The 26,171-nt window shown below is 38.3% G+C and overlaps 2 protein-coding genes across 8 annotated transcripts in view; both read right to left on the bottom strand.

The window, feature by feature from the left end:
- Positions 1–1,194: 1,194 nt before the first annotated feature.
- Positions 1,195–14,754, bottom strand: mnd1 (meiotic nuclear divisions 1 homolog (S. cerevisiae)). Its single transcript, XM_032534962.1, has 8 exons — positions 14,562–14,754; positions 13,712–13,777; positions 12,544–12,601; positions 9,662–9,810; positions 8,556–8,630; positions 8,302–8,416; positions 4,115–4,159; positions 1,195–1,713 (listed from the first exon to the last, which is right to left on the bottom strand). The coding sequence occupies exons 1-8, from the start codon at positions 14,562–14,564 to the stop codon at positions 1,607–1,609; spliced, it is 618 nt and encodes a 205-aa protein (XP_032390853.1). The 5' UTR covers positions 14,565–14,754; the 3' UTR covers positions 1,195–1,606.
- Positions 14,755–15,572: 818 nt separating this feature from the next.
- Positions 15,573–26,171, bottom strand: part of trim2a (tripartite motif containing 2a) — a 38,115-nt gene continuing 27,516 nt past the window's right edge. For 6 of the 7 annotated variants that reach the window (XM_032534939.1, XM_032534915.1, XM_032534910.1 and 3 more), the window contains exons 3-12: positions 25,916–26,153; positions 24,860–25,011; positions 24,499–24,679; positions 21,870–22,593; positions 20,940–21,043; positions 19,611–19,778; positions 18,127–18,307; positions 17,625–17,695; positions 17,203–17,343; positions 15,573–16,983 (exon numbers count right to left, since the gene is read on the bottom strand). In XM_032534939.1, coding sequence (XP_032390830.1) covers positions 16,831–16,983; positions 17,203–17,343; positions 17,625–17,695; positions 18,127–18,307; positions 19,611–19,778; positions 20,940–21,043; positions 21,870–22,593; positions 24,499–24,679; positions 24,860–25,011; positions 25,916–26,153 — 2,113 coding nt within the window. In that variant the 3' untranslated portion in view covers positions 15,573–16,830. The remainder of the gene's footprint in view (positions 16,984–17,202; positions 17,344–17,624; positions 17,696–18,126; positions 18,308–19,610; positions 19,779–20,939; positions 21,044–21,869; positions 22,594–24,498; positions 24,680–24,859; positions 25,012–25,915; positions 26,154–26,171) is intronic. The other variant, XM_032534948.1, reaches the window with a different exon arrangement.

The following is a 26,171-nucleotide window of genomic DNA, read 5'->3' on the forward strand; positions in this document are numbered from 1 at the left end:
CTACTTTATAGGAACTCTGAACAAACCTTACATTCAATAAAAAGCTATTTTTTGCATCAGTTTAGTGTTATATAATCTTTGGGCCTATACTTTAAGTAAAGTAAAAGTGTTTCGTTGGCCTAATTATTGTTTTAACCAAAGAAGTCTTTAAGTGAGTGACAGTGAGATAAAACTATGCACGGACCTCTAGGAAAACTTTGCCATTCAGCATTTCAGACTCATGAATCAGGATAGGTTGGGCAGGTACAGACTTGAATCAGGTTACTCTTCTGTGGGTGTTTTCAGCCCCACCTTACTAAACTGCAACTAGGCATTTAAAATATTTTTTTGCTGGATTCTAATAAGGAGCTTAGGGTTGTCGGTCTTTTCTTACAAAATTTAAGATTTAAAATTTAACAGACATTTGTATCTGCAAATCATTTAGTAACTGATTATCATTTGAATAACTGAACGTATGCATTGGGAAGCATTATAAACAGAAAATTGCCAACACGTAATCAGTCTACATTAGGTTTGCAAAGATTTGTAATGTTTCACACAGCATTTGTCTCTTGATACTTTCATATTCTTTTTTAATGGCTTAGAGATGAAAATAACATGCATGAGAAACACTATTAAAAAAACAAGTCACGAAACAGAACAATATGTATGCAAAGCATTTATCTACTGGAAAGAAAACTGATGAGTAAGACCAGGCAACACATTGCTTGGCAACTAGGTCATTGAGTAAACATGGAACACACAACTACCTGTTTTGCATCTGGTTTGACAGAGAAAAATAAGAAGGGCAATAGTCATTCAGGACATGTCATGACAACAGTATTCCTTGTTTGATCATACAGAAAGTGAGTGTGCAGCTCTGAAAAAAAGTTCTTTTGTGACATCTTGCAATGTTTCAGTGACAATTTCTAAAGTAATGAAAGCACAAAAGATAGAAGGCCTGGTGTAAATACATTTGTACATGGCACGCTAGGTTTTAGAATCCATAAAATTAGAAACAATGGCTTTTTAACTCAAAGGGACATTTATTTGCAGCACGAGGAAAGAGCTTCTGCAATAAGTAAATGTACTTTAAATATTTGCAGCACTTGTGCACATGAAGAATCCTAAACATGTCCTCTGTAATTCAATTCTGTCGTCAGTCCCAGTGCATCAGTGACTAGATGTTGCTTAAAAGGAGTTTTTTCCTTTTTCTTTCAGCAAAAATAAAAAGGTAGGAAAAAGAGCACAAGCATTGGATTCCAAACAGTCTGTTTAAACCATTTACATTAGATCATTGGCCACACAGATGTGTTAAGTGTTAATTCCTTTCCATCACATGTTCATCAGAGAACCCCATCACCATTCACAGCCACTAGTGATTGCATTGCTTTCCTGGTTGGACCATTGCAACATATCGGCTGATAAATTCCATCTGCCACAGCAAAATTACTAAAATCTGCCCTTATTCAAAGCCTACACCAGGCCAAACATATGCCTTTCACATTACTACACGGAACATAAACTAGAACCGCTGCTGAGACCAGGTATACTTGCTTCAAACTGAAATCTTAAACATTTGTTCTGCACTTATTGTGACAATGAACTCTGGTAGAAAAACTGGCAGTCAGTCCATGTAGTCAAAGTCTTCAGGAATCCCAAAGGCTTTATTAATGTGGCTGTCATCAAAAGAGAACTTCTTCTTTGTCCATGACTTTATGGCAAAAATATTGTCTGAAAACAGAAATCAAATCTTTGTTTAACTAGCCAAAATACACCTATGTACTTGTCCCTCTATTGTTATACATAGGATTATAGATAGCAAAGTCAGTCTGGGATTGTGAGAATATTCTTGGAGTCCAAGAACAAACTATTTGTCTCGTTGCTCTGAAAAACTTGCTCTGTGCAGTTTTGGGGAAAGTTAATTTTGGCTGGAGATTTGATTATTACTTTCTGAACACAGAACATTTTATTCACTCGAGACTATTTCCCACATCTGAAGATAATTTGGGCAATTGAGGTGAATCTGGTCATAGGTCTTAACAAGAGTGGAGGCTTACTATGACAAAGCTCCAATGTGTGATGCAAGTACACCAGTATTTTTGCACAAGTGGTAGGCAGAGGTAAGTAGGTAGAAATGTGCGTAAGATGGAATATTAGTGTCAAGAAATGTCCCTGATTAAAATTTCATTTCTTGGCACCTTCCCTCAAATATTAAGTAGAGGTAGAATATTTGCAAAATCTTTTTATTATAGGCCTTCCATTTTTGACTATGACTTGTAATTTTTGCTTATTATTTGATTCAATTAAAATATGATGAATGCATGTTTTACAAAAGTGTATACAAAAGTCATAAAAGTAGAATTTAAACACAAATACAATAAGTTCATAACCAATATACAACTCTCTCATCTCACAAATCTGATTGTACTTCATTCCCAAATAAACTTAATAATTCTACAAATAGCCTAGATAACCTTCACCATGGCTGTAATTAGAAATTACAATGACTTTCTATTGCAGTTTCTTTTACAATCTAATCTGATTAGAAGGAAAGTTTTTTTTGAAACACAAGCTGACAACTGTGGATGTGTCACCCATTTAAAGAGTAAATTAAATAGCTTTCTGTAGAGTAATGTCAGTCTTATCAAAATCTTAAGTCAATAAAAATCTGGACTCCAGTTTTTGAAATGCAAGTGATTAAACTGTGGCTCGTGAGTGAGCTTTTATATGTGGGTGTGTCTCAGTGGGACAAGGCTACAGGTAAAAGCCGCACAACATTGTTTTTGAAAAATAAGATCTGTTTTCACAGATCAAGTTGCAGCCACAGGCAATTAAATACACTAAGTGGGGTTGTTACTGAAGCCTGCAGGGGTGTGTTGTCAGAAGCTAAAATAATGCCAGCTACATAGCAATAAGAAAAGTGCATGTGAAAATTTAAGAAAGAAAATAGCTGACTTGCAGAACTGACAAAATTGTGCTTTTAGATGTAACAGGATAGATGAAAACATTACAGCTTGTACCAGTAGTACTTTGAGGAAACATTTTATCTATTTGTTTAGGAGTGTCCACCCCAGATGAGGGAAGTACAAGTCATGGAAGAGGCAGATACAGTATATCTCGTGAGTTGAATTATGTGGAAGTAAAGCAAAAATGGGCCAACGAAAACTGACAACGCAACTTTGTTGACCAGTTACAGGCGAGCTGACCCTAAAGAGTCAAAACACCACAGATCCGACTGGTTACCATGATGCCCTAAAGTCAGCTGTCTCCAATTTTACTACTTAGGTCAATGCACACCGAGAGCCTAAGTCTTGACTGCACAGAGATGACGTGTTGACCACAAAGTGCTCTTACAGCTTGAGTGATAGATCTGCCACAGTTTTTTTTTAATGTACTGAATATTTAGAGGAAATGTTCCACAGTAACTGTATTATTGATCTGGTCTAAGGCTGCAACTAATGATTAGAGCTGAGAGGATCTTTAATTAATTAGCCGATTGACAAAAAATGATTTTGGTTATTTCTGAAACAAAAATGTTAAATGTTCACTGGTTCGAGCTACTAAAATGTGAGGATTTGATGGGTTTCCTTGTATTAAACTGAACTGAGCCATATTTTATAGACCAAGTGATTAATTACTAAATACACAAAGAAATACTCTGCAGATTAATTTACTATGTAAATAATAGCTCGCTGCATCATTACTAATGACTGTTTTCAATATTTTTAACAGATTAATCAACTGTTTGGTCTCTAAAACATCAGAAAAAAGGCCAAGGTGATGTTATCCAATGTCTTCTTTAAATTATCACATTTGAAAAGCTGAAACCATCATGTTTGGCATTTTTGCTTGAGCAAAACTGCCAATTCAACTCATCAGCTCCTAACTTATGCACAGGGATACCACAAGGATCAATACTTGGCCCGCTTCTGTTTGTATATTAATTATTTGCAGTTAGTTTGCCCAGATATCAAAACACTAGTGTATGCAGACAACCCATAGTATATGTGCATCAATTATCAAAATAGTTGGCGATTCTTTATCTGTTGATCAACCAATTCTTTAAACAAATCTTTGCATCTCGATTCCAGACTTATATATATGTATACATTAAAAAGATTAGAAGACTCACCTGTCCACCTGGAAACCGCTTCTTTTGCTACAACATTTGACTTTCCTGCAAAACAACAATTTGAAATCAGTTAGAATGCATGCCTTCAATTAAAAATGTTCAGGGTTTGTTTCAAGACATCACTTCAGATCTGTGATTAAAACTTAAAGACACCTACTGAACAGCAAAGACATTAAATTTCAAAACCGTAAAAGTAGAAGTTTTGCTTAACTACACTATGTACAACTGACCCATGCTTATGAGCAAGACTTGCATACCATGCAAATGTAAAATAGGCAACAACAAATAGATGCCTAATGTGAAAGCCCAACTGACAGAGAGGAAAATGCTTTCTGCAACAAATATACTGCATAACTGGATTGCTCTTAAGTTTAAAGCGACATAAAACCAGATTCTAAAACAACAGCAGGTAACATCTAACATTAGGTTGCCAGGCACCTGGTATAACTGGTTTATAAAATAACCTTTTGTTGAATCCATATTAACTATAAACAAACCCTTATTTGGCTGTGCTAAGACAACTGGGCTGCAGCATCCTAAAATCCAGCCAAAATGAGCCGTTTTAGGCCAGGCTTCATTTACAGCCGGTTTGATTCCCGCCTGATTTGTCCTTTTGGAAAATCTGAAGAGTGAACTGGCCCAAAGACTTGATCAGTCGCAATGTCATTGACTGTCAGCAACGGTCATTTAGGCCTTTATTGAGAATTAAAACAAGCGTATATCTACATTTCGTAAAAACAAAAAGAAATGGCAGCGCCAATTGGGATGGACTGAATTGATTAACTTCTGACTCATAAAGCTGTCAATGAGCCTGGGTTGGACGAGATGACTCATTTCTTACTCATCTGTTGTCCCTTATTTATATACAACTTAATAAATATTATGCACAATATAGTACACATATACTATAAATTATGCAAACAAGTAATTTAAGGAGTTCTAAATAATTCCAAAACCATCAATACATGGATTTACTGTTGGGGTTTTCCCTCAATGTAATTGTGAATAAGATATGTAAATTCATGTCCAACTTTTAAACTCTACTTGCTCATATATTGTCATACCTGCTATGAATATGCCTGTGGCTGTGATTTCTTTGAGGTGTTTTTGTTCTTCCCATGTTTGGTGTTTTCTTATCCCCATTTTGAACTGACAAATCCGACATCATGTGTGTCCAACACCACTTATATTTACCGTGGTAATTACAGTCAAGATGTGTCACTGTGCTTCTAATAATTTTGTCTGATCAAATAGGACGAGTAACACTTGACACACCAACTACAATCCACAAATGTATTCCAATTTTGGTTTAATTTGGATTTGCTCAAATGTTTGGTTTGTCTAACAGTGTACCAAAGGCACAGCATTTAGAAAGTAATGCACATAGTATATTTCTAACTATTGTTGTTGAATGCTTATTATCCGTTTTATAAAATTAGTATTTATCATTTTAAATCCCATTCCTAAAAAGGCATTAATGGTTCAAATGTACGTGTTGTAAATTTGCATCAGTGTCTCAACCAGTGGTGGAAGAAGTACTCAGATCCTTTACTCAAAAGTAGTAATATTAAGGCTGCAACTAATGATTATTTTCATTGTCAATTAACCTGTCAATTATGTTCTTGGTTAAATCGATTAGTTGTTTGGTCTACAAAATGTAAAACAAATATGTCAATGTGTTTCGCCAAGCCCAAAAATCACTCAAACCAATTAATAGTTTGCGATTAATTTAATAATTGACAACTAATCAATTAATCGATCAATCTTTGCACCTCTAAGTAATACCATCAAATACTCTATAACAATTAAATGCCCTGCGCCAAAAATTACAAGAGCTATTAGCTATTATTAGCTAAATGTACTTTCAGCTCTTTCACCCCTGGTCTTAACATTTGCTTTAAAGATGCTCTCTGAACCTCTGAATAAGAATTACATCTGCATGGACAGGTCTGAGACCATTCTTCAAGTTCAGTCAAAGTCCCCTCAGCAGTAGACCTAACATAATTTCATACACTGTGCATCTTGATTACTCTCAGAGCACAAATCAAGTTTCACTGGGGTGAGATGGCCATCTGTATCAAGATGGATATCTGTAAGGAGACACAGTGATGAATGTAAAAACAAAAAGCACAAGAGATTGAAAGTAAAAGAAAGCTTATCCTTTCTCTTACCACTAATGAGTTTATCTATTAATGTGGGAGTATTAATGATCTGTAGACATTGTGTAACTTTCACTATCATACACAACGTTGAAACACACACACACACCACACACACACACACCACACACACACACACACACACACACACCACACACACACACACACACACACACACACCACACACACACAACACCACACACACACCACACACACACACACCACACACACACACACACACCCACACACACCACCCCCACACACACCACAAAGAGCCTTAACTTACAGTAGAGACAGATGTCATTAATCTAGGAAGGCTTTGGATTCCACATTAACCTAAAACAAAACCTTAATCCTAAATTCACTTCCCATTTACACTAGTAGAATATAGCTTAGGTTTCAAATTATTTAAAATGCAAACCAAAAAAAACACGTGAGATTAGTCAAGAATTATTCTTGCGATTGTCAGTAAACAAGTCCAGATTTTTGTCATGTTGGAGCAGGAAAAAAAACCTGCAGAAGTGTGTGCAGACTAAATGCATGCTTGGTGTAACAATGGGAGCTACAGGTAAACAGACCAGATATTTTTTATGACACCACACATGTGTACATAAGGTAACACACCCCTTTTCCCTCAGGTCAGCGGTAAAATGAACTCAAAGCAGTATATGATTTCATAACATCAATAATAACTCTGTGTTTTGTGTGGACATACTATAGAATATACTATGGTGTCAATAAGGCAGGACCACTGGACCTCAGTCTTGAAGCTTTTAACTCCAAAACCCTTTAAGCTGAGAGGTTGGAGGCTACACAAATCCTTTAGACTGTCATTACATCTGACATGTGTTAAAGAAATTATGTTCCTTTAAGTTTTGTTAATCCTTTGAACATTTCTCTGTATGCATCTGTTCAAAAACCTTCTCAATGTGAGCTGTGACAAGGAGATGTAGTCAAAACATGCATATGTAGAGGTTTTATGCTTCCTGTATGAGCTGCAGGTGGCTTTAGATTATTTATGGAAATCTGTATGTCTGAGTAAAATATATGACAGCCTGTGCTTGCAGAATGAGACAACATGGCTGAGTGACCATTGAGGGAAAAAAGCTAAATACATTTAAGAGTGTGTCATTGGCTACTGTCAATTATTAAACATTTTCATTGGTTTGTAAAAATATTAATTTGGCTGCTTTCCAATAAGCATAGACTTCTTGTTTTGTGACATGTATGTATTCTCACTACGTATCCCTGTGTTCTTTGGAGGCTGAGGGGTAAAACTGAAGCGATGATAAAAGACTTTTGCTCTGTAACTTCCCTGTAATTAATTACTTAAAACCTTTGCAATATATCATTCATCGTCTCTGTGTTGTGGTGTTTGACATCACTGGAGAGGGCTTTTTTTTTAGCAGGAACGTTCAAACTGTTCACACCTTCTATCTCGCATCAACATGCAACCAGTTTGTGGTTCACGCCTAAAACGGACTGAGCATGTCTTGCATGCTTATAAGTGACCACTCGCTGCCAATTTTCACTTCCTTGTTCACAGTGAGAAACTATGATCCCGCTGCTAAACAGACAGCATGCATGTTTGTTCTCAGCAGTACGGTTAGAGACGAGGACTCCTGTGACTACCTGCACCACAAAACCACGCCCCAAGTTGTGTGACACAGACAAACTGTATTCCACTGTGTTTGGGAGGATTTGCATTCATACTGTCATGATACATTTGAATGTAGTCGTGCGTGTAGCAGCAATACACATCACCTCTCTTAATACTGTAGCAAAAATACTGAATATAATTTAATCTTACACAACGTCATACATCACCAACAGCTCAAAATGATCCTAGAGTTTAATCAGCACCATTCTGACATATTCTCAACCATTTGGACATTTAAAGTTTCATTGAGGGAGGTAATGATACTGGATTATTTTACGGGAGGGGGGGGATAAATGTCTCTGGTCAGTGATCATAGGTGACTTGATTGATGCTAACGCTTGAAATTGTCATATTGCATATGTACTCACTCATCTCCTCAATAACTTCTGGGTCACATTCCCTGTACTTGTCCAACTCGGACTGCAGCTGAGTTCGCTCCTCTTTTAGAGCCTGCAGCTCCTTCAGCAGAGAGCTTCTCTCCTTCTACACACAGACAAAGATTGATTTTATAATTCTGATTAACATGGCTTTGTCAATTCCCCCCCCCCCCACACACACTTCTCGTTAAAAATATTTAAAAAATGTATTTACAAAGTGTGGAAGCACATGAAAATATTCTTACTGTATCTTGACGTCCTACTTTCGCTTTTTCAACCGCTTTCTGTACAGACTCTTTCCGCTGCTTTGCTTCAGAAATCTGTCAGGTAAAAGAGTCCAACATTAGCCATATTCAACACCAAACTGCTGCCAAGAAAACATATGTAGACAATAGAGATATCCCTGTACTCCACAATACACATCAATACTACTGTCCTTGACTTAATTGTTTGAAGTGAAAAGTGGGGGATCCATTACTGTGTACAACCAATAATCACCGACAAGGCAAAAAGGCAACAAATCAACACCGGTTAGCACATCCTCTAACCGAGAGGAGATACTAACTGTTATGTATACAACCCTTAATTGCTAATGACTACTCACCAGTGCATTAGAGACCAATGGTCTATTGACATTAATAGCCAATTACAGTACTATAAAGCATGTTAATTTGGCTAAAATAAAGAATCTGTGTTGTAATTTGTTTGTAAATTACACTTCCAACTTTTTCATACAGACTATATAGAGCCAACAGACCGACAGTCATTATGTGGTGACAGATTGCTGCTCTACATCATTTGACTTCTGTCGCATAAATCTGGTGGCCATCATTCTCTGAGGAGTCGCCACCCTCACACCATCTGTCTGCCATGCAACAGGAGAGGGAAGTGGGACGCAACAGACACCCAGAAATCTACAGACGAGCAGTGTTAGGGCAGTGTGACAACAAATCTCTCACATAAGCCACCAAGAATGTGCAACATGGGGGATTTTTGATTCAAAGTTATAATAGAGCTCATTATTTTCTTTTGTTTTTGTATTCGGGAATTAAATAATTAAACCCCTACCACGTCCCATTTTTCTCTTTGTGTTTTTATTACCAGAAGCGCTATCTGGGCCGTGCTTGTCATATGCTGACCTCCTTTACTGTAAACTACAGAGGGTAGTGTATTCCAGAAAATACAACCTTTGGTGAAAAACAAGTTAAAATCTGTCTTCTCCTTTCAAAAAAATATAGGTATTTTTAATAGAAAAATCCAATATCAGCTCTGGAGAGATGCTGTATATCACAGTGTCTGCGCTGTATAGAGCAAAGTGTTCTTTTGAGATATGACGTCTGAGTGGCCTCACCTGACTTTGCAGCTCCTCCAGTTTTTTCTTGCGAGCGTGCAGGGCTTTGCTGGGAAAGGCCCAGTAGTAGTTGGACGTACCCACTCTTTCACAGTCCACCATGTTGTCGTCCACCAGGCTCTGCAGCACGTCCTTCACAGACATGGGAGCTTAAAGCAACAGAGATAGGAAAGAACACAACCTACATCAAAGGCCCAAAACCCTCCATTTTCTATTACTGCACTGCCTTCTTAGCAGTTGATGTCATGGGTGGAGTATTGATTATTGATCGTGGACAAATGATTTAAAGTAGGTATGGTTGTTACAAGCATAGAACATATAAATAATGATATGAAATCTATCTATCTGGTGTTCGGTGTAATACTGCATTCTACTGAGGATTTAAAAAAGCACAAGTCAGCATCAGGTCTCATTTTTACTGTTGGCAAAGCATACCACTCAAATGTTCACACAACTAAACCCACACATCTGCACCCTATGTGGCTGTTGTATGCTTATCTGAGAGAACACTGCATGAGAGGATGTAATGGAGCAGGAGTTCCATCTTGAACAGCGTCAGCGGTGAAATGTGATACTCCCACACATTTGCTCGACCAGTCCATTGTAAAACTGAAAGAGCGTATCTGCTCAGGGCTGAGCTGAGTCCTGAGAGGACGTTGAACAGCAGCAGAAAAAAAAATAAAGGATTGAAAATTAAAAAAGACTCTGGATGGATCAACCAAAGTCTGTGTGTGCATAACTTCAGAGCTGTCTTTCCCAGTCTTTTGTCCCGTTTCTGTTCATGTGATTCCAATAACTTTTTGCCCATTTTCATCTTCAAACTATTCTGCCTTTTAATGGTTACCAGTATACCACTCTTTTTTTCAGTTCAACTGAGATCACTCCCTTGGCCCCATTTCTCACATGCTCTCCCCTACAGGAAAATGTGCTCATAATGCAGATCTCTTGTTCCCCCCGCCCCCCATCAGCCAGTAACTTTATCATGCCCAAGTAAGGGGGACCAAAACATGTGCTTTTAATCACAGCGACGCGATTCAGTTTCTCCAGATTAATGTTATGTCAATTCTGAAACAAAATCCTTCTTCAGTTCACCCAAACATACACAACACAGCGTTGTTCCTCTGCAGCACTTAAACATCCAAGTTTGTATTTTAAATGTTCCCTAGATACTCATAATTCTGGGCTCCATGTTGACATTAAGAGAATGTGTTTTATTGAAAACCAAAGCTTCCAACAATACTCCACACTATGAGATTGCTGCCATTGATGGGTCTGGCTCTGTGTATACAGACTAAATACAGTTAAGATGGCAACAACTGGTCCTGAGGGCTATTTTACAGAACCAAGATAATGGATTAAGTGGGGATTTTCCAGTTATCCTGACTCAAATTAGCCCTTGACTTGGTTTCACAAAAGCAGAGGCACTTTAGTTACCATGGAGATTTATTCTCTACAGCTAGCCTGGTCCCGACCAGGCTAACAGCCAGGATCCTGCTTCCTTTTCTGTTCACTCAGCAGAGGTTTTACCTTCCTGCTATCAGCCTGCATTAAAATACAATATGTGCATGGCTGTTCATTTACGTACTGTTATTTTTTAAATAATTATTCATGTGACATTTTTACTGTTATATTGGTGTATGACGACTCCTGTTCATATTGTTGTTAGAAGTTTAATGAATAAATTACTGCAGTTGTTGAAATAATTAGAAAAGGCTGACAAAGTTATGTGTCTTAATGTGTTTTAAATGAAGTCTGTTACTAAGGGCAATATTATGCTGTACATGTGCACCAATGCACCTTAAATTATTTTAGTTGATTAACCTTTTTTGTATTCTTTAACAACTATAATTTGGGAGGATTGCACATTTTTAAGAACATATCCAAATTGTACAATTCTCCCAAAGTACAGTCTTAGTTCACTGAACCAATAACTATATAGTGTTGTAGACTACTGTACATTCATGTAACAATAGGGAGAGGACACCTCAATTGTTTTTGACCTTCTATTTAGCTGGGGGAAGAATAACTGAACAGTGTGCATGGAATTTATCACTTAATTATTGGTATAGTTTCTAGATTTAAGAGTCCAATTTCTTCAGTGTCTTCAGGGGTGTCTTTCTTTTCTATGTCCATATATACGTGGGAGCAAAGTAGGGCTGCACGATATAAGGAAAATATCTAATTGCGATTATTTTTAATGATATTGCGATTGCAATATGATTCATGATATTGGTGGGAATGATCAGTTCTGTATCTTTATTCTCATTGGAAAAAAAAAAATAACAGATTGAAGTGTGATTTTTTTTTTTGAAAAGATCTGTACCAAACAAAAATGTTTTGTAGGATACGATTTGTAGGCCGGAAGGGAGGTGCAATGCCTGTTGACATTGACTGAATGGTCTTTGGAAATAAACTGATGGTATTTTACATAAATGCACACCAAATCATCTGCTGGTCTCACTAACACAGATACCTATGTTTATAAGTTCTGTTCTGTTTTAATTTAGTGCATATTTTGTATTATGAACAAACTATACTGTTGTAAAAGTTGTAAAACCTTTACTGTTGTAAAAGTGCAACCCCTCAGTGTGGTAAATGGGCATAACTGCAAATGTAAACAAAAGGAAAACATGGCCAACGTTTAAAATGTTAGTGCATTACATTTCCCAGTGTCTAGCGTTCAGACTCAGCTCAACTCATTATATTTTCTTTACCAAAAATAGAGTGACGGGACATCTCTACCAGTTAAAATCCAGTAAGGCAAACACAAAAAAAACGACTGTAGCAATAAACAGGCAGCCAACCTGAACACCAGCTGGACACACGTGGACAGACCATTTAAAAAATCTCTACTAAAACTAAAACTGTTGACCATTACTCACTTATTCCCTTCGTCTTAGGAGCGATCTTCTCAATGTCTTTCAGCTGAAACACATCCTTCTACAAAGAGAAAGAGAGAACACATTCAAGGAAAAACAGTTTTGTTGTTTTTATCATTTTATCATACAAAAAAGAACTATTTACCATCTAAATCCTCTAGGTCTGTATCAGAATCTAGTTTTTGGCTGCACTTTATTTAGGCTTTTGAGAAATAAAAAAACCTGATATATTTATGGATTATATTCATCATTGTTTTATTATAAACAGTAATTCCGCCTTTCCAGGTATTTCTAGTCACAGTTTACCTATTTTGGGCAGAAAATTAAATTTTTTATTTCTGTACTTGTTTTTTTGCTTAATTTTGTCTCATTGTAGTGCTGAAATGTTTCATGCACAGCACTTTTAAACTTTGCTTTACTACTAGAATATTATTATTATTAACTAATCAAAATTACTTTCTATACGAGGACTTAAACTGTGATTTTTTTTTTGGTTTAGCTTCAGAAAAGGATTTATATCAAGCATTTTTTAAATCTCTTTCTAAATTTTCATTATATTGTCTAATGTGACTTTGTTGGGCCAGTTTAGTTACAAACAGTATACAGTACGCGTCGTGTGCAGATGATGTGTATGTGTGTCAAAGAGAGAGAAAACCACATGACCAAGTCATGATTTTCTTTAAAGAACAACCTGTTCCTTATACGGTTGCACGTTTTAAAATTAGAACACAAAACTTTCTCAGTATCATGTCATTACAGTCAGGTCCATTTATGGTTTGGTAGGTAGTTTGTAAGTTAGCCTTTGTCTCCTTCAGATAAGCCTTAGTCAAAATTAGCTACGTTAATTTTAATACTCAGATTGCATTAAAGAAAATGAAACACATAACAAAACTGGCTAGTAAGTAAAGTCATTAGCTTCTAAATATATTGTGATCACAGTGCAAGACAGCACAGAGGGGATGTGGAGGCCTTAGTCTAAATTATATTTATATGATTATATTACATTGATTTGATTGATTAGATTTGATTTGGTGCTTTATATATAATATACACCAATGTTTCACATATTTGTGGGCATAATAGTCATGTCTTTGTCAAGCTTTATTATCCTTATTCTTAGAGGAGTCCTACTTTAAACCGTTATGTGGCCACCTGCAATGGGAAAACTCACCGTTTCAAAGAAAATCTCCATCATGCGACTTCTCTTCTCCTCCAAACTTAGTCCCTTCTTCTTTGACTGTAACACATAGTTTATTGTGACATAAGGCCTTGGATACTTTTAGTAACAGCCACTAATACGCCACTACATTACCCAGCAATAGAATCATATGCAAGTGGCAATAAACACTGTATTAGGGCTTGACATCCTAGCATTTAACATGCAACATTTCATAATACATATCTACAATTTGCAGCACTTTGAAATATGCATGTTTAATATAGGCTAATTGCTGCCTGAGGGGCTCTTATATGCACGTTTAAGCTTCTACATCTGTGTTGTTGTAGTACAGCTTACTGTCACTAGGAAGCAATGTTGTCGGTGATTTATATGGCTTGCGTCTCCATTTGAGTAGCTAAGTCTAGCTTATTATTTTACACCCACCTGATAATGTCTGACTGTAGCTCTCCTGATAGTTAACAGAGAGATTTACCTTTCCTCCGGTGTGTTCCTCTATTAATATGTCCTTCATTAAGACTGAGGCATAGACCGTTATTATTATATAGTCTATGTTAAGAGGACGTAACGGTAGAGCTGATTAACGTTATGCTACTTAAAGTTAATGGGTCACATAGCAATACAGGAAGGAAACGTAGTACGCCGGTCCTAAATAAAATGGGTAACATGTATGGCTTCCTCTTGGTAATAACTTGGTGATGTAACGCTTGCTAAGTTATCGTTAGCTAGGAGCTAGCTTGGAAATGCTAGCTAGCTTTCACGTTACATAACTTTAAATGTAGCTAGCTAGGTCTTGTCTGAAGCAATAGCTATCACATCATCATAAAGATGAGCGTCTGCTTACCATTTTGTTATGTTGGCTGTACCAGCAACGTCCACTAACATTAATGTTGTGCTTTACAAGGCGTTATATAGCGACGTGGTTATGTTTATGATCCAAATAAGTAAGAAATCGTACACACAGACTTTAACCAAATTTCCCGCGGAAGGCTGTGACGAGGGTTCTGCTGCCTTCACGGCTCCTCGTAAACTCTACATGTCCACGGTCTCGTTCGAAGAATGGGGATGGAAGTTATTAGCAAACTCTTGACAGGAGTGTGCTTAGTTTATTTATTTTAAAAGTTACTAGGCATATCAGTTTATGGTGCAACGTCACGTCTGAGCATACCCCAGAAAAGCGGTAATGTTTGACGGTTTTTGGTCGTAAGTGTCTTCTTTGCTCGCTTCAGTCAGGATTATTTCCGATAACAATGAAGGCAATATTACTCTAACGGGGAGGAGCGATGTTGTTTGATGACTTCCTCTGCTGACAAAGTAGGCGACATGTTTAAGGACGGGAATGTATAATTAAAAAAAAACTAATTGTCAAACTATGAACTTTTAAATTGTAGGTCTGACGTCAACGAGAACGACATGAGTGACAGTGTGCTGCGCAGACTTGCAGTCTTTTGTTTTCACCATTCATATTGAAAACTGTTAAGTGCAAGGAGAATTCAAATAGAATACCGGAGATTTTTTAGAATAATTAACATACAAATTACATTTGTGACATGACTAGTGTCAAGCAAATAAAAAGCTATCACAATGCATAGTTTTCCGCTATAAGCTAATAAATGCCCCTTAGAATGACATCACAAAATCAATTACAAACACAGTATTCTTTCCTATGGGCACTTTAATTCCAGTTGGCATTACAAATATAAACAAGCAAATGGAAAACAAATAATTTAAAAGGATTGTGTACAAAATAGATGACTGAACACAAATTAAGTATTGAAAACTACAGTATGTGCTTGATTACAAACAAATTGTGAAGGCTTTATAATAATAGGAGCACAGTGCTTTTTTTTTTTTGCAACACACACCTCATCTGTTGGAACTACATATTGCATCTTTTTGGGGATCACAAATTGTTGTTTTTCTTGACTAAACTACAACTTGTTAGTAGTTCTACAGATATTTTGAAAAACATGGTATAGGCAAAGAGCACATGGTAAGGAGTGAAGGTGATCACAGCTCTGCGTCTGATGTTTGATCAAACCGGCATTGCAACGTGAACAAAACTTTCCACTGATGCGTCTAAGGACTGAATTTATTTTCACTATTCACTCAAACTTTGCCAAAAAATATAAGAGGTTCGCAAATAATCACAGCAGATTTGTTGGTCAACGTCAAGTGGCTTTTGTTTGGTACCTTAATTGATCACAACACACTCCCACAATCCCACTTGTCTTGCACACACAAACTGTTTTTGTAAAAAAACAATTAAGCGGAAGTTATCAGCATACTTTAACAAGTGTGTGTGCGTTTCAATCCAAAGCGATGAAAATTCCATTGACTAGTCATTTTAACATAGAGATAGTATTATGTTTGATACAGTGCTTCCATTCATAGTTTAGTTTGGTGCTATTGTTGTGAGTGCCAGCTTGAAATATTTATATATTGTGCACAGTAGCTTTTCTGGTGTTTAATAGTAAAAACGGCATGCACAGAGTCATGCTCTAAAACACCCTGCTACCTACAGTAGGAGGAATATTTATTCCATTATAGTGAACAGTCAAAATGTGAGGACTGTGAGCATTTAACAGGAAGCTGCAGTCACTGGAACTATAAATAGAAATCCCATTATTTTTCAGGTGACTATAAAGTCTTTACTTCAATTTCAATCTAACTTGACACAGTGTCCAACCAGTATTTTAGGAACAAGTGCAATAGCATTATTTTTTCTCTCCAGTTTTTTTCTGCCATACCACAGCAAATCAAAAGGTTTAACCTATGTACAGTGCTTAAGTTTTCCTTTTCAAATCAGTGTGATTAAGATGAAATGTGTTACCAAGAACCCCTAAAAGCACCAATCAGCAGCAGCCTGTCCAGTACGTGAATATCATAGATGCTCTCACTTCATTCAAACCACAAGTCATTCTCTCAGTAGTTTCTTCAGCTTAGGAGGTGAGACAGGATGTCACAGTCACACAGATGGCACAATGACAGCATTCAAGGATGAATGGGTGAGTGCAAATCTGTTGGTTGCTCCCAACTAATGAGTGCATGTGTGTGAGATGTGTGTGTGTGTATATATACACTGTACAGTTTTGTGCATTGAGAGATAAGGGCTACTGCAGGTAGCGGTAGACTTTGAAGCAGTGGTTGCCAGAATCTGCAACCACAACATGTCCGTCAGAGGTGAGAGCCAGTCCCTGCGGGCCGTACAGCGGGTCTGCTGATGTGTTGATGTAGGACAGGAACGAACCGCTGCCATCAAACACCTGAGAGAGAGAGAGAGAGAGAGAGAGAGAGAGAGAGAGAGAGAGAGAGAGAGAGATTAAAGTCATTGTTCTGTTTGAATTTGCGTATATTTGATGTTGTCTCATTGAGTATGGTGTGGCAAGGCGATGTTAAGAACGCCAAATAATTGACATATACTAAAATCTTTAAATGCAGCAGGGGTAACAGTCTGCTTCTGCTTGTATTTTCTTTTAACTGACCTGTATCCTGCTGTTGCCCCAGTCTGCTACTATGATGTTTCCATTGACATCCACTGCCACTCCGGTGGGGGCGTTGAACTGGCCGTTGCCCTCGCCGTTAGAACCAAACTTCAGCAAGAATTCTCCCTCTGTGTTGAACACCTACAATTTTTTTTAAGGGGGTAATAGCATGGAGACAATCATTTTAACAGTGAGCCACTGTGTACCAACACAGTCAGTCATTATACGAAATGCAATCAACTAAAGAATAGTTTAAAAGGGAAAAACTAGACTTTGCAATAGGAGAAAAATTCTAAAAAGTATATCATACAAACAAACACGTCATCATTTCTAGTACCAACATCCTTATTCGTCACCATTATATTATAGTAGACTTTGTGTATGTGTTTAATACACATCCACCAGTCTGATAATGCACTTACCTTGACTGAGTGGTTGTGGAAATCTGTCACAATGATTTCATTGTTGTTGTTGACAGCCGCAAAGTGAGGCCCTAAGAAAACAGATATGAGAGTCTCAGACATGTGCTGTTTATCAAAATCAAACAGTTCAGTTTAGAACACAACCTCATGACAAATGTTTCTATTAGAGGACATGCAAATTAATAAATAGCCAAATGAATTTAATGACAAAACAAGATTGTTCAAACTTATTCATCCCATGATCAGTGGTGCTACATGCTGTTTTGGGGACAGTTGAGTAAATAATGTAATGTCCATTTAGGGCTATCCGATGTCTTTTTGAACTGATATCAGTGAGAAATGACGCGTCTTCTGGCTCCTGTCTAATCTATTTATTTGAAAAAAATAAAAACAACTCTGAAGTCAAAAGATGATGGTTCCTGGATTTGGCATTCGTCTTCATTCCACATGCAGGTGTGAGTTGGTTGGCGAAAGACTGTAAGGGGGGCAGTGCACATATTACCATTGAGTGTACCTGCAAACTGCCTGTCACCGTTGCCACGGTTCCCAAACTTGGTGACCAGCTTGCCGTTGATCTGAAAGATAAAGACGCAGCATGCCTTGTTGTCGACCACGATGATGTGGCCATTCCTGTCCACCGACACGCCTTTAGGGCCCATCAGCTTCCCTGAGCCAATCTTGTTCTGTAGAAGTCGCGGATTTGACATGTCTGTTAGAAGTTTGAAATCACATAGTTCATGATAGTGAACTTCAGGGAGTACGGTCAGAGTAAATGTATATGTATATTAACACCAGTTTGTTTCACATATAGTTAAGAGTGAGTGTTTGTCTGGTATAAAGCCTCTATAAAAAGTTCTATGCTTCTACGTTAAATCTACTTTGTGACTACGTACGTAGGTACGCGGAGACACGGACCCTACGCCAGACCCTATGCCGTAGTGTTGTGGCAACGCACGTCACTTGGCGTGGTAGCGTTGCATTTCCCCCCCCCTACTCATTTCCTGGCATTCCTTCTCCCTAAACAACATGAATTCAAGGAGAGGGTTAACTTCTCCTGCTACAGATTTCCAAACGTGGTCAGAAAGCTCAGGGGAGACACTCTGGAGTTGGTACTTGCACTAATCACCGTCACTCTCTCACTCTCTCTACCACACACTCCCCACACACACATGCCGGCCCTGCTATTCTCCTAAAGAGATTGACGCACAAGTATAAACTTCAGGCTGCTTACATAGGCTGCGGCGAAAGCTCTGCATGCAGCCTCCGCAGAACCATAAATCACGCATTTATGCTCACAGGAGTCCTTTTAAACAACTTTTTTAATATTGACTTGTAGTTAAACAGGCTACAAAATTAACCATCCCACAAATATACACACACTACAGATGGACAGTGGTTGAGAGAAGGGCTGCATTCAGTGAATAAACCACAGGCTGACCTAAATGGAACATGGCAGTATTTTACATTTTGCTATTACAGCCCTGCTGTAACTATGAGTAGGAAAATAATACAAGTTCTATCAAACTATCCAAAGCACAAGGCTAGAAGCGCTGAAGAAGAACTTCATTGTAAAATCTGCATTGTTTGAGTTAGTATTAACATTTCTGAAATAGACTTAAAAGGGAAGTGAAAATCTGAATGTGTGCATCTCTTACTGTAAATCTAGAAATTGGCGAACGAAAATTGCAAATGACTAACAGATGGTAATCGGAGTGTGTCATCTAGTATAATATAGAGCACCTGTTTTTCCATTTGTACCATTGAAAAGGTGTATTTGCAAAACATTACATAATTGTACAGGCTAAGGGGGGTTTAAAGGGACAGTATAACATTTGATTCCAGTATTTATGGCAGCAACATCTGTGGTAATATCCCGGCCATTACTGTGCTCTCTTTGGTAAAACAACATAGCGGTGAGGGGTGCACAGTTCAGATCAAACGTAGTCTTAGTATAAAATAAAGATCAAACATTAAATCCTGACTTACCTTAAACTTGCCTTCACTTGAAAAGATGCTGACCCATTTGTTGTCATAGTCTGCAATGATGATGTCACCGTTTGGGTGGATGGCGACTCCCGTCGGCCGCTGCAGTTGACCCGGAGTCCTGCCGCGCACGCCAAAACGACTTTTGAACTCGCCTTCATTGGAGAAAATCTGCAAAACACATATATCATATCTTTCACATCTGGCAACTCAGGTTTTTAAAAATGGGCAGTTGACAACAACACACAGACCAAAACAAAAAAAGAACATTCCGCACCGCAATGGAGATGTCAATGGACAACATGCTGGAGTTAGTATTGTTTTCAGAGAAGGTAGTATTTTAACTTAGCATTTTTCCTTAAGATCTCATTTTTCGATTTAATGCAGCAACTGACAGTAAGGTCCCATCAGTTTGTACGTTCTCTTTTTCTGCACCCTCAAACTGGAATACACTGCAGCAGGATCTAAAACTGTCCAGCTCGATTCCACTAGGGGAACTAGGATTTTAAACTCCTTTTAAGGGTACTGAAAAAACATCTTTGGAGTCTTGTTCTTGTTTTTAGTACTTGAGTACCAATTATAACTGCTTGGGCAGTGCTAAGCGCTGAAGGGAGCCCCGGTGCAGCAGGAAAATAGCCTCGGTAAGGAACTTGTTTTGGTGAAACATTCAAAAGTTGTTTTAGTCGTTCAACAGAAAACTCAGATTGGACAGATAGTCTAGTTAGCTGTCTGGATTTACCCTGCAGAGATCTGATAAGCAGTTAACCTTAGTCCTCAGAAATCCACAGGAGTTTAGAATTTCAACACAAAAAAAAACAGACATCCGGTCGAAAAAAAGGACATATGCCGGGATTTTGGGCGGCAACGGAGCAATTCCGGAAGTGCAAGGTTGTGATGTTGTGTACTGTCCATGACAAGTCTCTCTTGAGAATCAGACCCTGTGTCTCAATGAGATTACCTGTATAAATAAAAGATTATGTTACATATTGCTTCTTTAAAGCAATATGTAATTGCTACTGTAGCACTTTGAGATTTCAATTGAAATGCAAAGGGCATTATAAATAAAATGTATTATATTTAAAAAAAATTATGAAAAAATTTAAATAATAACAGAGAACTTAAATGTATCATTTTGGTGTTCAGTAGCCTACAAAGGCATACTACATCCACAGTATATTTCCATGGAGATGGCAAAGTGCATAGACAGCACTGTTCAAGGTAACTGAACAATGAGAAGTCATAGAGCTCCACCAATGACCTCTCACCACACCCCGTAACATACTGCTCTAGCTGGCTGAGGGCAGCATCTTCAGCACAGGAAGTTGTTTTCACCTGGACACACTGGTTGTTGCTGTCTGCTATCAGCACCTTTCCCACAGTTGAGGCAGCCACTCCTTGCAGATTTGTGAACTCCCCTTTGTTTCTTCCTTTTGTACCTGAAAAAAAAAAAACATGAAATACATTAATGGATGTATGGTAAATAAAAGCCTCATACTTTATATGGATAACAGACTAAAATATGAATTGGCGCTTACATGTTTATATTGGCATTTAGATGAGACTGTATGTATGCATGTATTTAAATTGCTGGTTATCTCCTTCTACTATCTGTATAAGCTGTCTATTGGTCATGGTCAAGGTATGAGGTTTACCATGTAAAGAGGTGACACTTGCAATTCAAGAGAATACCGGCTCCATTTAGGCACTGTCATCTTTTAGTTAGTTAGGTACTGTATAACAACAAACTAAATCTGGCTTGCATGGAGTCTGTTAATGTCAAATTTGTACTGTAAAGGCTATGAAAAACATGTGTTCATTACAGAAATATTGTATAGTGTAAAGCTGCAACAAAATATTTGTAATATTTCAATTAGTTTTACGAATGATTTGTGAAATCTACAAAATAGCAGAAAATGGTGGAAAAGATTACATCTTAAAATTGTTCATTTTGTCTGACCAAGAGTCCCATTTCCAAAGATATTCAATTTAGAATAATAAAAAAATGGAGAAAGGCAGCCAATTTCAGAAGCTAGAATCAGGAAATGTTTCTTGATTAATGACTTAAATGAATAATAAATTGTCAAAACAAGTTTTGATTAATATTTTACTTTTGGCACTGACGTAGTGAAAACAATATTAGTAAGCTTGGCAAACATGTTTAATGTCATGTTTTTTTTGAAAGATTGTATGCATATTTGAGTGCATATCTGACATTAAGCGCAGCTAGGCTGCTGGTCTGCTGGTCTGCTAGAGCGTTCTTACCGATTCTGAAGATAAGGTCGTCCTCGATGGGGTTCTCCTTCCTCCTCCCTGTGCTGTACATACTAGCCGGCCTCTTGATGGCCTTCTGCTTGATGTGACCACTGCCCGGAGACTTCAGCCTCTTCTTGATGTTGTCTGAACTTGCTGACACATCTATGGATTTGGTGGTCTTTATCTTAAAGGGGCTTCCCTTGATATGTTGGTCATATAAACGCAGCGATAAATTAAAAGTCCCCTCTTTATGAGCTGCGAAAAGGTACTCGTAAGTGCCATTCTTGTTGTCCAGTATCTCTCCTTCACCTTTGCTACCATCAGGTGAGGACATTTCAGCAGTGATGACTGCGTTGCCCATCTTACACAGCTCTCCATCTTTGTCTTTAGTGGTTATGGTGATGGAAGTGGGGACACCCACCACACAGTGGCGTAACCCTTCACCTGTCGCCACAGTCTCAGAGGCCACTGCGTTAGTGGTTACAATGGTGCCCAGGTTGTGGATGGATTTCTTTAGTCCCTCCGTCTCAACGATGAAGTCCAGCTGGTCGTTCTCTCCTGGCTGCAGAGGAAGCTCCTGGCTGGCCAGTTCAACGAGACGCTCGCTCATCTGCTTCTTCACCAGCAGCACCTCGGCCTCGGTGCCATGGCTCAGGGCCTGCTCGGTGAAGTTACAGCTGCTGTTGATGCCATCCTGGCCCTGCAGCAGGGTGTCCAGCTGGGCTTGAAGCACCTAGTACACACACACACCAGGGGGCAGCAGGTTAACATTGTGCTTAATGACAGGTTGATGGCTGTCCTTCCACATGGACCAAATAAGTGCAGTAAAAGCAGACAGATCCAGTACAGAGGGCAAATGAAATCTGAATTCCCCTATGAGATCAACCACTGTTGATGGACTGGTTTCCCTTCATATTTAAATCCTACACTATGGAAAAAAGTCAATAGTTTTTTTGAATTGTCCTCTTTTGTGTCTTTTCATGTCGGACAAAAAAGTATATCTTGGAGATAAATGTGCAGCAACTAATTTTTATTTTTTACAATGCATTTGCACTTCTACTTTGCAGGGCAAACAATTAGGTTCAGTTAGCATAACACTAACACTATCAACTGTGAAGTATTTATTTTAAATGTTTTGGGTTTTATTGATTTTTACTAATGACGTGAGATCATGCGCTTAAGAGTAGCGAGACTTGAGTCCTTGCCAAGGTTGTGTATATGGCTGCCCATTTGATTTATACTTTCTTTTTATTTTATTTTTTTAAAGATTGTTTTTCAACCCAGTGAGCTTCCCGCATCACTGGGTGCTTAGCTCATTTGGTGCATGTTGGCATAAACATGCCTCCTTGTGGATCTAAAAATTACAGCTTTTAGACATACGCGGTGACAAAGTCATAATGAAAACGGATGAATATCTGTCAGATATGGCTTTGCCATCTTGTGTTGTCTGTTACAGGTATACTTTGCATATGCATCAAGTAACATATTATCTGATGATCCAATAAGTGTTAACTAAACACATACGCTCATAATGAATTGCTAATTTCTGAATGCTGAACAAAAGGAATTCAAAATACATGCTGTAATAATTCATGCATTAAATTATCATGAGTCATGCATTACTTTGGAGGTTTTTTGTGACGTAAAAAAGTGTTTTCATTTTAGCTGATCATAAGCTAACACATGTCACATAAAGATGAAATGTATCAGTATGCTATACTTTGTTACAAAAAGACAGACTAATGCAGTTTAAGATGATTTCCACTGTTTCTCCTTATTAATGGCACATACCCCACACTCATTAAAGTCGACAGACTCACCCGCATCTGACCATCCCACTCCTCCTCTTCTCCAACAAGAGAGGCCATTAAGCCATTTATCCCTGGAGTCAAATGTTTCCCCCTCTAACGTCTCTACTTTCTCTTTATACTAATTCACACTCTGGAGCTCTGAAAACTAACATACATAATATAAGAATGGAGATTAAGCTTCAGACCAAGAGGATCAGAGCTGTTCCCTCGCTGCACATGACACACCCAAAGTGTTCCCATACAGTACAGTGGCTCCATCTAGCTACCAGCAACAAGACAGCTGAAAGTCACATATATCTGACTTTCCCCTGGGCTCCGGTGTTTTGACTGCACAGCACCCAGTGAATTGTAAATTATTAGCAAATCACGTGAGCTCCCTGAGGGGCCGGTGGCAGGCTCCTAACTAGACTCGTGTGAATGGTTGTCTGGATTGGGGGGGGGGGGTGCCCGTTAATCGCTGATCAGACCAGCTGAGCCCCTGACACATATCAACAAAAACAATGTGATGAGTAGCCTGTCTTAGGTTTAATGCTTTCTGAAAATAGATCATAATTAGGTCAAAGTTTATTTTGTCTTTCTGTATCATTTCCTTTTATTTACTCCAAAAACTCTTCATAAGAATAAATCAGAGCCTCCAGTTAATACAGCACCTTTAAAAGGTAGATAATGAACATTACGTACTTCATGCTGACTACTAAAAACTCAATCAATACTTATCTTTGTTGTGACAAAGTCTAAACCAAACATCCAAGCGCATAGATACATAAACTACACTCTGCACGCGCCAGCTGAATTAGAGTACTTCGTTTCAGACCATGTTACTTCACCTTCTGCTTGAGGCCGTAGTTGACCTCTAGCTCCATCAGTAAAACACTCTTGCGGACATTCAGAGTCTTCTGCAACTCATCAAAGGTCGTGTGGATGCCATCCTCAATGGAGCTCTTTTGATTGGTCAGCTGCTGCAGGATCTCTGACAGCATCTGCAGGGCTGAGTCGATCTCTGGCAACCTGCGAGCCACAGAGGGACCGGAGGAATGAGGAGACATTTTTAATATAATGACTCAACAGAGTGTGCACATAGAAAAAGGAAAAGTGTGGGTTTAATTTGGGCCATACTCTTGTTATTTCAGAGTAATATGCATACAGTATGTAGTGCAGTATGAAGTCTACACAATGCTGCTGTTGTACCTCTTCTTGACAGCGTCTAACTGGTCCTGTAACGAGGCCTTGTGTTGTTCCACTACGTCTTTAAGAGGCACAGTTGGGTGTTCTCCATGTTCGCCACTCGTACACTCCTGACACATGGCCGTCTCACAAGGCGGACAGTAAAACTCCATGACCTTAGCAACAGGGAAAAGTACAGATTTGACCTAAATATGGGGTTGAGGCCAAATACAACATTTCTTAGCCACATTTGCAGAGTGGCTGACGTTGGTAGGTCCACCACTTTTGGTCCAAACTGATTACCATGAACCAGTGCTGGAATGTAACTAAGTACATTTACTCAAGTACTGTTCTTAAATGCCAATTTGAAGTACTTCTACTTAACTTGAGTCTTGACTTTTCATGCCATTTTCTCCTTCTACATTTCAGATGGAAATATAATAACACATAGTACTTTTTACTCCACTACATTTGATCTGAAAGCTCTAGTTAGTAATTACTTTAAAAATTAAGATTTTTGAACACAAACACATGCAGTTAATAAAATACAATGTTTTATTGTAAATTTAACTGCATAACAATATATATGCCTACAAGTACAGCTGATATTGATTAAATAAAGAACTGTTTGGATCGTTTCCAGTTTCTAAAACGTGAGGATTTTTCTGCATTGAGTACTTTATAATTAAGTATTAAAAGTCAAAAGTACTCAACGAAGACAAAGCCTCACATTAAGTTTTAAGTAAAATTATGTAAGTATCATCAGGAAAATATATGATACTTACATAATTTAATAGTCACATCTATGCTCCCCACAAGATGAATGTCAAATTTGTAATGTGTCAAACATGTTGGTTTTGTGACCAAATACCTGTAAAATTGATAACATCGTCATCAGCCTCAGCTGTTTGTTTGTGTTTAGTGCTAATTAGCATATTTACACACTAAACTAAAATGGTGTTAGTGCTGTGGAGACAATCTTAAGGTCTATCTAACTCTTGTGTGGGCGTAAAAGAGAGGAGGTAAAAATGAAAAGGAGCAGGCGGAGAAACCGACAGTGTGGAGGACTGGCTGACTTACGTTGCCTCCATGGTTGGGGCAGGAGAGCAGTTGGCCTGTGGCCACAGTGGCGATGTTGTTGAGAGCGGCTGCCTCCTGGCTGCAGCTGTCGGGCGCCCGCTGCAGCACGTCCATCAGGTTGGTGATGAAGAAGTTATTCTGCAACGCCGCCACACCCTTCTCCGGCAGGATCGAGGTCTGGCGGCACACAGGGCACGACAGTGTGAGGCTGTGGGCCGGGATGTAATTCTGCAGGCACCTGGAGGAGGAGAACAGA

The sequence above is a fragment of the Etheostoma spectabile genome, chromosome 2 (assembly GCF_008692095.1).
Source record: "Etheostoma spectabile isolate EspeVRDwgs_2016 chromosome 2, UIUC_Espe_1.0, whole genome shotgun sequence".
NCBI classification, from domain to species: domain Eukaryota; kingdom Metazoa; phylum Chordata; class Actinopteri; order Perciformes; family Percidae; genus Etheostoma; species Etheostoma spectabile.

What these genes read in the sequence shown, in the direction of transcription:
- mnd1 (XM_032534962.1), bottom strand. An exon ending in TGGAGATTTTCTTTGAAACG is followed by an intron (nt 12,602 to 13,711) that starts GTGAGTTTTCCC and finishes TTCTCTTTGTAG; the next exon opens with AAGGATGTGTTTCAGCTGAA. An exon ending in AGCGGTTTCCAGGTGGACAG is followed by an intron (nt 1,714 to 4,114) that starts GTGAGTCTTCTA and finishes TTCTGTTTTCAG; the next exon opens with ACAATATTTTTGCCATAAAG.